Below are 14,982 nucleotides of genomic sequence, written 5' to 3' on the forward strand. Positions count from 1 at the left end.
AAATTACATATGAGAAAATACGTAAATGGGACGAAATGGAAAAAAAAAAAAAAAAAAAATCTAACACGTTTAGATATTTCCTTGTGTGAGTAGCTCAACGAATAACAACCATTAGATAATTCCCATAAATGTAACGCATCCCCTAAATTTAGCAAAACGCTTAACACATGAACGTTTCATCTCTGTATATGAACTATTTATAAATCACTTTTTCACCAGTTTTGTCTGTTTACCCGTTGTCGTTTTAGCACACGGAACATATTTTAAACTTTCAAATTGCAGTCACCTGTGTACAAGACCTTGATGAAACTTTTATTTATTTCATCTGCAAGTTTAGCTTATGTACACCAACTGCATTTTTATTAACCTGAACAATGCCTTGTTCCATAGATTACAAGTTGATTTTTGCAGTCGGATACTCATCGCAGCTATATACTTCCTTTCGATATTGCCATTATTCATCCATAACTATAAACCAGTCTCAAATAGTGTTCAAAGCCAAGCGTTGTGCTATTGAGTCAAAAGCTCAATTAAAATAGACGCCGATAACTGAATCGTATTCAGGACATATGATTCCGAATTCAAACCAAATTTTCAAATGACGTCAAGCGCGTAACTCCCTTTTAGTCATTACACTATTAGATATTTCTTGTTTTTAAAGTCTAACCTGACTTAAAATAGACATGAATATGTACATTTTGAAAGTGTATACAGGAGTAGCCATACGTTTAACGGTCATTTAGAAAGGGTACACTGGAGTAGCCATACGTTTAACGGTCGGCTGAGCGGTTTGATGTAAACTAAGCTTACTTTTTTCACAGTTAAAGAGAGACTGGTGCCTGACGAAATTTCTGTTATTCACGACCAAATAATCTGAGGGATAATTTAGATTTTAGATTTCTAGCCTAGTTCTCCAAATTGCATACTTTATACTCTTATAGTTAAATCTCTTCCCATTTGATAATTTAAAAAACAGCTCACAAAGTTTAGAATTTCTAGAATCAGTTCTAAAATGATACTGATTATTTTAACCTGATTGTGACGAAAGCTACCAGCTTATAAAATCACCCTCGAGTATGTTTCCTTAGCAAAAACAAGTACAGGTGTCCATCTGAGAGGCTATGAGAAGGAACCCCTGGTGGGGATCGAACCTTCAACTTCTGAAGGGCAGACACCTGTACAAAAAAAGGGCATTCTCACCCTCTTGTGCAATAAACTGTATTACATTACAGGTTTAATAAACATCATGTTTTTGAATGTTTAAAGATTAACAAGTTCTAGGATAGTCAGTACTACTGCGTAAAGCTGCAGTTTGTGTATAATGGTTTTAGTACACATTTGTTCATTTCAAATATAGGGAGCAGCAGTTGCGACGGACAGCGCGGACAATCACATACAGGTGCAAGCGGAATACAACAAATTTGACTACCTTGGTAATGCGGTATATTTGTTTGTTTTGTGTGTGTATGCTGCATACGTAATAATAGTTCAAGGTAATATTTGATCTACAGATTGAATTCCAAAAACATCGCAAACGAAATTTAGCGCGTTATTAGTGTTTACTACAATACACACTGTACACTTATTGCCACATATTTCAAATGGTGCAATGGAATGTTTTGACTGATGAGAATTTTATTACCAGTTATAATTAGTCAGAAATAAATAAACACTTACACGTATTAGTCTAAGAAGATGTTTGCGTCAGTTCTATATGTGAGAACATTTAATTTATGAATAAAAATAAAATTTTAATCACCATGAAGGTCGCCTTACATCGACGTTCAAAATCGACGTAATGAACGCGAACGTAGTGAACCGGATATCCCGTTTTAAAATGTCTATACATTTCGAAATACAAGACATAAGTTGGTATAAAAATGTGCATGCCTGTTCCAGATCTATGTGGATTTTATCACCACTCGTATGTCTTAACTTCTTATGTTATACTAAGAACAGTGGATTAGGAACACACATCTTCTGTTAAAACACATGATTCGAACCTTTTGTGACATTAATGTTATTTAGCCATGAATTTAAATTGATAATGCAGCATTCAATCGGCAAGCGAATGTGTTGAACTAATTGGATTTTAGATTTAGTCATTAAAATAATTCCGGGCCAAGAAAAACATTTACTTTTTACTTAATGCTAAATTATTTAACTTTACAGTGCAAATTGAAATTTATTTGAAAGTAGTTGTCTAACATTAAGATATGCAAAGTATAAGACTGTGCAAGTCAATGATAACTGAATGGTTTACAACACAAAAAAATTGTCTTTGGCATTAGAAAATACCTAGCAATTGCACAAGTAACAGTTACCGAACAAACAGAGCATATCCAACTCCATGTAACAGTATAGTATTCATATACTGATTTCAGCGAACATTTTTGATGCCATATTTTTATAGATTTTTTAATTATTTACATTAACAGAATGGAAAATGTTTCCCCAGACATTTTTGAACAAGTTAAACATACATTTTCATCGAATTGTTTTTGCTACTGAGTGGTAAGTTTTTTTTAAACGTTCTTAACAAAATCACATGTTCATTACAAAACAGAGAAAATGTTGGTGAAACGTATGCAGGTACCAGTATTTGACTTTGCGTTTGAAGGACTTTAGCTGAATGCCACGGAATATTACCTGTAACCACCGTAGTTAGTGAAACACATATTACCTTTTCTTTTAAAGCATGCATTGACCCATTGACGTGCAAATGTGTTGCAGACAAATCTGAACCTGAAGAATGTGATGACAAGCAGTCGAGTGTTGAAGGGAGTGAAACGTCAGAAGACGTCACCATTATTTCAGAGGTAGGCTAAAATTGTAAATTGAATGCACTTATTTACGTCAAAAGGAATCTTAGAAGACTTTACAATAACTTTTTCTTTTATCCATAAAACACATGAGTGTTGTTGTCAAGTGACAGGTAGTTTTTTATTTGGTCTCAACATGACAAAAGTAAGTCACGCCTACTCAACTTTCGAACTATTTTTTGTAACTGTTCAACATTTATAAACAGCCAGATCGCAATATTGAAATGTTCGTATTGTATTGTATTGGCCTCTACAACAACAATATTCTGTATAGTGATTTATAAAGTCTGATTAGGTAGTTGTTTTCCATAAAATTGATATGACTTCGTCAGGGCCAAGATAAACGCATTATTCGTAACAAAATCCTTTGCCTCCATGTGAATACTTGTTTGGACTTTTCTGTGAGGTCAAATACATATTGGAAAATACGTATATGGGACGAAATGGGAAATGACGAAAATAACAATCAAACACGTTTAGATATTTCCTTGTGTGAGGAGTTCAACGAATACCAACCATAAAATAATTCCCATAAATGTTAGGCAACCCCTAAATTTAGCAAAACGCTTAACACATGAACGTTTCATCTCTGTATATGAACTATTTATAAATCACCTTTTCACCAGTTTTGTCTGTTTACCCGTTGTTCATTTTAGCCTACGGAACATATTTTAAACTTTCAAATTGCAGTCACTTGTGTACAAGACCTTGATTAAACATTCAATAATTCCAACTGCAAGTTTAGCTTATGTACACCAACTGTATTTTGTTAACCTGAACAATGCCTTGTTTTATTGATTTTTGCCGTCGGATACTCACTGCAGCTAAAGACTTCCTTACGATATTGCCATTATTTATCAATTACTATAATCCAAACTTAAATAGTGTTCAAAGCCAAGCGTTGAGTCATAAGCTCAATTAAAATAGACGCCGATAAGTGAATCTCATTAAGAACATATAATTACGAATTCAAACCAAATTTTCAAATGACGTCAAGCGCGTTACTCACTTTTGTCCTTACACTGTTAGATATTTCTTGTTTTTACAATATAACCTGACTTAAAATAGACATGTTTATGTACATCCACCGGAAACACATTTAGAAAGGGTATACAGGAGTAGCCATACGTTTAACTGTCGGCTGAGCGGTTTGATGCAAACTGAGCTTACTTCTTTCACAGTTATGGAGAGACTGGTGCCTGACGAAATTTCTGTTATTCACGACCAAAACATCTGATAGATAATTTAGATTTTAGATTTCTTGCCTAGTTCTCAAAATTGCATACTTTATACTTTTATAGTTAAATCTCTTCCCATTTGATAATTTAAAAAACAGCTCACAAAGTTTAGAACTTCTAGACATCAGTTCTAAAATGATACTGATTTCTTTTAATTCGATTGTGACGAAAGCTACTAGCTTATATACGCTGGAGTCTGAATCCTTGGTAGAAACAAGTTCAGGTGTCCATTCTGAGAGACTATGAGAAGGTACCCCTGGTGGGATCGAGCCTTCAACTTCTGACGGGCGGACACCTGTACAAAAAAGGGCATTCTCACCCTCTTGTGCAATAAACTGTATTACATTACAGGTTTAATAAACATCAAGTTTTTGAATGTTTTAAGATTAACAAGTTCTAGGATAGTCAGTACTACTGCATAAAATCGCAGTTTGTGTATAATGGTTTTAGTACACATTTGTTCATTTCAAATATAGGGAGCAGCAGTTGCGACGGACAGCGCGGACAATCACATACGGGTGCAAGCGGAATACAACAAATTTGACTACCTTGGTAATGCGGTATATTTGTTTGTTTTGTGTGTGTATGCTGCATACGTAATAATAGTTCAAGGTAATATTTGATCTACAGATTGAATTCCAAAAACATCGCAAACGAAATTAAGCGCGTTCTTAGTGTTTGCTACAATACACACTGTATACTTATTGCCACATATTTCAAATGGTGAAATGGAATGTTTTGACTGATGAGAATTTTATTACCAGTTATAATTAGTCAGAAATAAATAAACATTTACACGTATTTGTCTTAGAAGATGTTTGCGTCAGTTCTATATGTGAGAACATTTAATTTGTGAAAAAAAAACCTCATGAAGGTTGTATTACATCGACGTTCCAAATCGACGTAATGAACGCAAACGAAGTGTACCGGATATCCCGTTTTAAAATATCTATACATTCCGAAATACAAGACATAAGTTGGTATAAAAATGTGCTTGCCTGTTCCAGATCTTGGTGGATTTTATCACCACTCGTATGTCTTTACTTCTTATGTTATACTAAGAACAGTGGATTAGGAACACACATCTTCTGTTAAAACATATGATTTAAAACCTTTTGTGACATTAATGTTATTTAGCCATGAATATTAATTGATAATACAGCATTCAATCAGCAAGCGAATGTGTTGAACTTATAACATTTTAGATAAAGTCATTAAAATAATTCCGGGCCAAGAAAAACATTTACTTTTTACTTAATGTTAAATTATTTAAATTTACAGTGCAAATTGAAATTCATTTGAAAGTAGTTGTCTAATCTTAAGATATGCAAAGTATAAGACTGTGCAAGTCAATGATAACTGAATGGTTTACAAAACACAAATAATTTGTCTTTTTCATTAGAAAATACCTAGCAAGTAAACAAGTAACAGTTACCGAACAAACAGAGCATTCCCTATTCCATGTAACAGTATAGTATTCATTAACTGATGTCAGCGAATATTTTGGATGCCATCTTTTGACTGATGAGAATTTTATAACCAGTTATAATTAGTCAAAAATAAATAAACACTTACACGTATTAGTCTTAGAAGATGTTTGCGTCAGTTCTATATGTGAGAACATTTAATTTATGAATAAAAATAAAACTTTAATCACCATGAAGGTCGTCTTACATCGACGTTTAAAAACAACGTAAAAAACGCGAACGTAGTGTTCCGGATATCCTGTTTTAAAATGTCTTTACGTATTGAAACACAAGACATAAGTTGGTATAAAAATTTGCACGCCTATTCCAGATCTTGGTGGATTTTTTCACCAACTCGTATGTCTTAACTTCTTATGTTATACTAAGACCAGTGGATTAGGAACATACATCTTCTGTTAAAACACATGATTCGAACATTTTGTGACATTAATATTATTTATCCATGAATTTAAATTGATAATGCAGCATTCAATCAGCAAGGATATGTGTTGAACTTTTAAGATTTTATATTTAGTCATTAAAATAATCCCGGGCCAAGAAAAACAATTACTTTTTACTTAATGCGAAATTATTTACCTTTACCGTGCAAATTAAAATTGATTTGTAAGTAGTTACCTAATCTCAAGATATAAAAAGTGTTAAGCTCTGCAAGTCCATGAAAACTGAATGGTTTACAACACACATACCTTGATTTTGGCATTAGAAAATGCACAAGTTAACAGTTACAGAACAAACAGAGCATTCACAACGAAACTGGCGATGTACACATGACGGTAAAAATACAACATAAAGATATCAATTTCAGCATTTATTTTATGAATATTGCTATTCAAAGATAGAAAATTAAACTGAAAGTGCACGTTTACGGAGTTACATTTACACTCGAATATAGACAATTGGACTGGTCTTATCCGGGAAACATTTCTTAACAGAAGCGTTAGAAAATACGTTTGTTCCCCTGCCATCTGATAGTATGCAAATGGTTTGGGGCCATCCGATTGTTTTCGTAAAACATTTACCTAAAATACAAATTAAATTTTCCTTATTCAGGCTGGCAAGCTATGAAAATGAAGCACATTTGTTACCGTTATCTCTTGTCAGTGTATAGTGCTACGTTAGTTAATCTTTTGCAAAGGTTTTATTATGGAACATAAGTCTGATGCATTTGCGTATTTTACTTGACTTGGATTGCACATTAACCTTTTATCAGAGATGCATTTATTTTCATAGGTTATGATGTTTCGAAGACTATCTACCGTTCTGTCATCGCCGATGGACCTATACTATGCGCAAAGCTGTGTTCTAAATACTATCAAACGGTACTGTAAACAACAAAACATATTCAGTCATGGGTATTACGGAAGCCGACTCCATTAATGAAATAATCCAGTATTCTTGTGTCTTATGTTTTCAACGAGGGCTTGTGTTTTCGACGGTGTAGCCGTATTGCCAAATAAGACTTTAAATAAGTACATGATTGGGGGAAAACACTGATTAATGTCAAGTATCATTCCGCAAAACAAAAATCGTAAACCATTTCCAAAATATCAACAATACATGTCAACAGTTTGTTATAGCTATGTATTTCGTCACCTGTTTTTCGACTGTCGCATGTTAGGTATGGATACTGCTCATACGCATTGTTAAAGTCAGTGCAATTATTCAATTTGTAAGATTTACTGAGTAATCTTATTATTTAAACATCAATAATGAAGACTATTTAGCAGATAAGTAAACATTTAGTATGTTTCAAGTTCTCTTCACGAATGGCACATGAAGTAGAATGCAAAACACTGAGAATCAATGGCCATGAATATCAATAATATGTCTTGATTTGAAATTGTTTGCATACGTGTACATCGATTCCTTCTTCCTATCTTGAAGGAGAACATAACGCCAACAGTCATTTAAGTGCTATTTTAGAATTGATTTACGAACTTGGAAGTTTAATGACCATTATCTTAACAACATTACAAATTGCGACATATTTTTGGGAAACCCTGTTAAAAGATTTTAACCAATGACGTCCTATAAATTAACAAAAACCTCAGTGGTAGAACCACGGAATGTTATTTCGGAATATAGTGAAAACAAATTATTGCTACATCTTAGTCTCGAAAGTGTGACAATATTACAACTAGATCAACTTTTCACATCTGGGCAGCAAACATAAACGGCTTTCTCGCGAGAAAAGTTATTTTCAATGCAAGTTTTGAAACCGTCGAAAACATGAGACCGACGAAAACCAAATATGCCGGGATATAAACGTAAATACGTCTTTTTTCCAAGCTCCTAGAACCACCTGACTAGCATGCATCCTAGCTAGTGTATATCATATATATTGTTTCATGTGATAAGTTCCTTGTTTTGAATGTGTTGATCTGTGACCTATTGGGATATTAGCGTAAAATTTATTTACATTTTTATTGAGTATTTTCAAATTTACAGAAAGTTTAAATATTGCTTAAACGATTAAAGCTTAGAACATGAAAAGGTTTGCACAATGCAAAATACTTATCTGAAATGTTAAATGTTCACGGAATCAGAATATCAATCTAAAAGGTTATTCCCATTTTTTCATATATATGAAATTCCATTGCCCAGAATTCCTAGGCCAGTAAAATTGTGAGTGTGTTTTAAGGGTTTGTAAAGATAAGCAATCAGCTTTGTCTGTCCTTTGGTTTTATCATTGTTATCATTTATTATGCATCACTGCCCAACAATAATTTAAGATGTAGTAAGGCATTTGTTCAATGATATTGCTTTTCGAAAGTTCCTTTTAGTCCAGAAAACAACAACACTGATACTTAATTAAGTGTAACTCTTTTGCAGAACGGAAGCCAAAACTGGATAGATGTCAAATAGCCAAACTGTCTCAGGTGTTAAATTCAGACCAAGGATATTTGCAGAAAAAAGGAGACCTTATCAGCAAGACAAAATATAAACGTGCAATCGTTTTATAAAAACAAAACTCATTTAATGTATACTAGTCGAATAGCTATGTTATATGCTATGTATAAAAAAACAGCCGAGTTAGTGGCAACTATCCTACAATACAGCTTTCGAACGTGTACATGCATGGAAAGTTTTGAAATATGCACTATAAGTGTGGATGTCTGTTTCTATATCACTATTATCAAAGTTTTGAAAAACAAATGAATCATTCAGCATATGACATATTGAACGTGACAATATACCATTATTTATGAGGTAATTAGAAACAACCTAAGTAGCATTTGATAATGAAACAGAATATTGTTCTTCATCCTTATATTGACTGCGATTGTCTAATATCCGTTTCGAGTAAAGATTTTATATCGTTTTTTTGCATTACAGACTATCTCGGATTTCCAAAAATGTGCCGTTCCCGCAGGCAACACTTGTTCATTTTTAATGATTATGCATAAGTTTAAATACCATGTGTTGCCTTCCGAATATTTAATTAAAGCTACCAAGGTGACAAAATCCATTTCAATAAATTGTGGTTGACTTCATTGATAAAAAGCCTGTTTATAATTACTCATAATAATTTATGTAATTGATCTATTTACGTTGAGAATAGAAGTTAAGCAACAATTGTAAATGATTTGTGAATGTTTATTTTTTTGGCCAAACCTCACTCCAATTACTAAGGTTGACTGAATTTAAGAATTTAATAAAAATATGTGTACAATTCTTCATATTGTATTCGCTAAAAATGTTTCATTACTACTTTATTTTCATTTTTTGAAACAGTTTTGTGTTCTTGTTTTCTAGATCAACACCCTTTCAGATTTTATATTTAGAACCTCCAAAACTATTGAGAATCTATATGTATATCATAGTGTGTGGTTGATTTTGTATTCAAGTCTTACAGATACAGATGTCAATATAGGCTTGCACATCATATTTGGACCAGTATAGGTCTGTTTCACATATACATGCTTATAGCAAGAGCATATATCATCTATGTAATACATGTATTATCTAGTTTAATCCATAAGTATTTGTTTGTAATATAAGTACATCATATTTGAATCAGTAAAGGCTTGTTCGACATATGTATACATGTCTATAGCAAGATTATAATCATCCCATGCAGCTGACCTCTTAGAGGCATGTGCCTACAGGTCTCTTAAATCTCTGAAACTTGTCTCACTAAAGATTATAAGTATCTTAATGGCCGAGAGTGTAAGAAAGGTTCATTCCGACCCGTGCGTAGGGTGTTTTGCGGAACCGAGTTTCCGCAAAACACCCTGCGCGAGGGTCGGGATGAACCTATCTTACACGGGCAGCTATGAGAGGTGACCACACCCTTTTCCCCCTCTCCATATCCTTTCCTTTTTCCTATCATTACTATCAACCCCACCACCCTGAATTTCTCAATCCACTTTTTGTAAGAAATTATATTTCTATAATTAAAGCTTCCTACCATAAAATATTGTATTATTTATGTCTATATATTTCTATCACTTCGAACCAGCAGTAGCATATCAAACAAATCCTGTTTCTAATTATTTGTACTCACCATATCCCTAACAATGAAAACAGAAGACCGACTTAGTAAAACCAACTATGGTTAACTCTCAATTCTGCGATTTGCTTAAACAATTATTTATTTTGTTCAATATTTTCTGCAATAAATAGTGGTTAAACCAAAACATTTGGTTAAACGGATAACAAAAAGGCTGCATTTTAAAATTATTTACAGCATTCTTATATAAGGGCGAGTTTTGACAGCAAATACAAATTGGTCCGTTTCTTTTATCACGTATTTGGCGAGTTAGGTAGCCAATCAAATCGGAAGGAACTCATATTGGCCGACTCTGGTCGATATTGGTCGAGTTTTGGCATAAATTGTCGTCAAATGTCTAGTATTAGTACCACGATTGTCCCGGTATTGCGTCAAATACGTAATATGTGATTAACATTTCCATAATATAGAGGACATTTGTTTTTTGTTAGTTTATGTTTAAAGTTTTGGCTACTGAGCTTATTTCTGTATTTTTTCATATGAATATTTAGTGAAAGATCGTATCTGATTTCACGTGTGACATAGAAACACATAATAACACGAGTTTTTTTATGATCACGAGTGAGAATTAAATTCGACCCTACTCTGAAATCAACAATTTTCTGTTTCTTTCATGCTTATTTTATAGGTTAATCAGAATTTAAATGTAACCCCATCTGAAAATGAGTGTTTTCTACGCCGCCACCCGTGGGAAGCTCCTCACGTAAAACTATAGTTGATGACGTAGCTGTCATTTGTCCATTTCCGGTTTGTAGATTAAAACTTTTGCGATATGTTTAATAGTTTATTGTTCACTCGTGTTTAGTGAAAACGTTTTTTTAACTGAAATCAATGAACATGTATTATTGCATTAATGTTCACATAAAGTAACAGTTAATGATCGAAAGCACTTTTAAATTACACAAGTAATGAATACCAGATTACCACGCCGCCATTAATTGAAAAGTTTAATGTAAATTTGAAAGGTCAAAAGTGTTAGCAAAACAACTGCGGATACATTGGATGAAACCATTTTTCTTAGGCATTTGGCTTATGATACATGGGTATTCGGTCTCATTTGCTTGAATACGGGTTATTTTTCAAGTAAGTGTGAGTACCACGCTAGGTTGTTGCTACATTTTAAAGTTTGGGTTGGGTAAGACAAATCTTTTGTTAATCTGTTAATTGTTGTGTGAATTTTAAGATTTTTAAGATTTCATTGGTTGTTGGCAACATGTTCTGGTTTAAAAGTTTCGTGATTAGGTTTGATGAAGGGGAAGTATTTCTTAAATTTGATATTTTCACTGCTTAGTTTGCAGTGAAAAAAAAAACATAAATTATATTTTAACTGTTGTTATTTCACTTATAAAACTTCATATTTAATGGAAAAACATGAAAGAAACACCTATAGATTCGAGTTCTTCCGTCGAATGCTTTATGGTATATGCAGTATGTGTAATCGCTGTAATGCTATTTCATTTTTAAGGGTTTCATGTTATATTTAATGATAATCTGCATTCTTCAATTTAGTTTATTTCAAACCATTTACAGGAACTTTACAGTTACGACTACAATTACGCCCATGTTAAGAAAGCGATCAATCCGTTTCATTTTTGTGTGTTTTGTAGCAGAAAACCACCGTTGGTTCAATCACAGGCGTACACTTCTAATTAAACATTTTGATGGCAGCAGTGAAGCCAATCCTAAGGTTCATAATTTTAGTTGTTGTTTTTAATATGTATTATACATTTATTTTAATTGGATTATATGGAAGCTTCAAAGAGACGTATCTATTTACATAAGTCTAACCCGTAGCAGGAATGGGTTCCATAACAGTATATACATTTCATATTAGTTGTTAATCTTTCTGATACAGATGTACCTTTATGGTGCGACCGCTTTGTTTCAGTAGTTTATTGCTCCTGATAACCGATTTGTTCACAGTAATATTATTACTTTTATCATGATTTTTTTCAGTTGTACCCATGACATCAAAACATATCTTTAATTATTTTTTAAGTAGCACCTTGTAAGTATTGTGTTGGTCTCATTTGTTTTGGATCATTTTCAAATGTTTGCATTTGTTGTGCATACATACTTTCCAAACGCCTTTAAATCAGCTGAGTCTAGATTTTGTTTTATCACCTGTTATATCTTGTTCATGAAGTTTTATCTGTATTACGCATGTGTGTTATTACACTGCTGCTTTTATGTTATTCATAACATATATCTCTCTGTATGTTCGATCACAATTTATTTTTCTCATTTTGTTTTCAAAGATTTTCTTGAATCAATTTATTATTTTATCTATTTCATAATAGGAAAACATGATATAAAGTTCCTTTTCTTTACATGGAAAACAAGTTTTATTCCAGGGAATGACATTCAATTCAAAAGAAAGCAATTCCTGTATTATACGTCGACCAGCGTTAGATCCTATATTTGTCGATAAAGATTTTGGTAGAGCACATCCGATTTGCCATATCTGTCCAGTTCAAACCAACGTTTTTATGTTATATTTTCTTTTTATTTTTTATCCAGTTTATTGTCACTTACATATTCAAAAACGAATTCGTTTAATGTCGCCAATGAAATGTTTACTTGATTCAAAACACAGAGTAAAATGATATATACATTTAGGAAATGTAAACGTTTGAAAAAACGTATGTTTTCCCAGTTAGTGTCGATGTCCGTGTTTTAAGACGATTCGTATGGTTAAATTGTGTTTTCTATGTTATTTGTAAGTGTGATTTTAACTTATTTGTAACAGTCAACCCTAAAGTAATTGCCTGCCTTTGCTGTTGTGCATATTTTAAGAACAGTTTCACATTTATAATTCGTTAATAATTTATCACTTGCAACTATTTTGCCTTCCGTTAATTATCAAAAAGATAAATAATGTTTTCAATAGCTTTAATAGGTATGGTGTTTAATTTTAGATTAAAATTTGTTTAAATAGTCAATTTATTCGCTCAATATGTCTTCTGATCAATATTTTATTTTCAATTTTGAGGTTATTAATTGATTTGTTTTCTATTTGTTCTGGTGTCATAATTTGGGAAATACTTTTTTATGTGATCTCTGATCTTAATATATTTCTGAGAACTTAGGGCGGTATAAGTTCATCTCTGATTTGCTTCAATATAATGTCAGTTTAATAGTTTTCGTTTGTATTTAATTTTGCTTCTAACCTTTCTATTTCGCTTTGGAGTTTGAATATTTAACGATTTGGGTTCCTTTAGATATGTGATTGATTTATTTGTTTTTATTCTCATTGTACCAGTGTATAGTACGTTTTGATTGCATTCGTTGTAATTTATAGTTTTTGTAAAACATCTGTTGAAGTTACTTCGAATTTACTTTTAACTTTGGTATTTCGGGATCATTGAAGTTGTCATAATTATTAGTGACAATGCAATGCAGCTTTTTAAATATAATTGAACAATAACCAAAACTGCATTTTAAAACTATAATATGTGTTTCCAAAGTAGTTAGTAAATAAATGCCCTGATATTTACGCTATTTACGCTTTAAATTCTCCTTGTTGTTTTTTGTAAAATTAAAATAGGTATGATATCAATAAGTGATTTTTCTTTTTAATATCCTACTCTGTAGATAAGTTATTTTTGTTTGCAGTGAAATAAACGGATGTTTTCCGGTTTATTCACTGGTTTTATATCATTATTTAGTAATTTGATATAGTTTGTACATGATTCACTATGTCTAGCTAACTTTAGAATGTAATATTTTCGCCATATCATATTTCCTAGTATATTACATAAACTACTTTAGAGAAATTTATTTACAAGCTATTGAAAGGGTTTCTTATTTTTTTTATCTCATATATAAATATTATAAATGATGTCAGAAGTTCATACTCCACTGATACTTGTTTGATACATTAATTGATAGTATAAAAAGCAACACTGCGGTCAATATGTCAAGTGAGAAAAATCTATATATTTTGATTATTTCATAGTTAGGCACGAACTATGGAAATACAATATTACTCTACATTGCTATGTAATTTGTGCTATGCTAATTTTTCATTGTATGAAGAGCCTTAAATCTAAAACAGCTGTAAAAAATATCACAAAAAAGTTATATAATTTCAATTTGAATTTTTTGACCAAGGTGACATTACACAACAGCATATCGGTGACCTAAACATGTTTAATGTGTACACCATGGTAAAAAAACCGACGTTACAGGCTTTTAATATAACGATATAAATCCACGTTGTATAAAAAATTGTCTAATTTTGATCAAAGAACAACAAGAATATAATACTAGAAAATCCAGCTGGAACGTATTGATCAATACTTAAACCGGCGTTGATCGATTGTCATTTTCAAAACGTGGTTCAAAAAATAAAAATTATTTTCAAGACATTTGATAATGATAACACGTTATAAACATTGAAGTGTAAAACAAACAAATTTTGAGTGGAAATATCAGAAATAACATATTTTTGCTTTATTGATTAATGCTGTATGAAAGCTAAACTATTAAAATAGTGTGAATTATTGCTTATATTTACATCATGAAAGTTTAAGTTTTGCTTCTTCGACAATGCTTAAAATTTCACATCTACATTTGAAATCAATATATGCGTTTTGTGTTGATTTTTGGTAAAACACAAGAACCCATTTGAATTTATTCCGTAAGGGCTTTACTGGGTTATTCTTGCTTCTTTTGTGTGTATTTTACTAAATTTAATTTAAGGTTTTCAATTAATGCATATTCTAGGAAATTCAAAACGCACTATTTATACATTATATAATTGCAGTAAATAATTATTCATAATTTTAAATGTATATCATCTTTGTCTTTATATGAATATGTGATTTGTACTCCAGTTGTATGATCTGTTATTCAATTAACTTTGAATTAAACATTGTACAGACATATACTCGTATTAAACAAAAAATCTTGTTTTTCTT

The 14,982-nt window shown here is 31.9% G+C and overlaps 1 protein-coding gene across 1 annotated transcript in view; it reads left to right on the top strand.

Annotated features, from left to right (window-relative positions):
- Positions 1-14,974, top strand: part of LOC128234183 (uncharacterized) — a 56,458-nt gene extending 41,484 nt beyond the window's left edge. Inside the window, exons 18-22 of the mRNA XM_052948245.1 lie at positions 1,358-1,433; positions 2,734-2,819; positions 4,537-4,612; positions 6,778-6,866; positions 8,380-14,974. Of these exons, the coding sequence (XP_052804205.1) occupies positions 1,358-1,433; positions 2,734-2,819; positions 4,537-4,612; positions 6,778-6,866; positions 8,380-8,412 (360 nt within the window). The 3' untranslated portion in view covers positions 8,413-14,974. The remainder of the gene's footprint in view (positions 1-1,357; positions 1,434-2,733; positions 2,820-4,536; positions 4,613-6,777; positions 6,867-8,379) is intronic.
- The last annotated feature ends 8 nt before the right edge of the window (positions 14,975-14,982 follow it).

Source organism: Mya arenaria, chromosome 5 (assembly GCF_026914265.1).
Source record: "Mya arenaria isolate MELC-2E11 chromosome 5, ASM2691426v1".
NCBI classification, from domain to species: Eukaryota; Metazoa; Mollusca; class Bivalvia; order Myida; family Myidae; genus Mya; species Mya arenaria.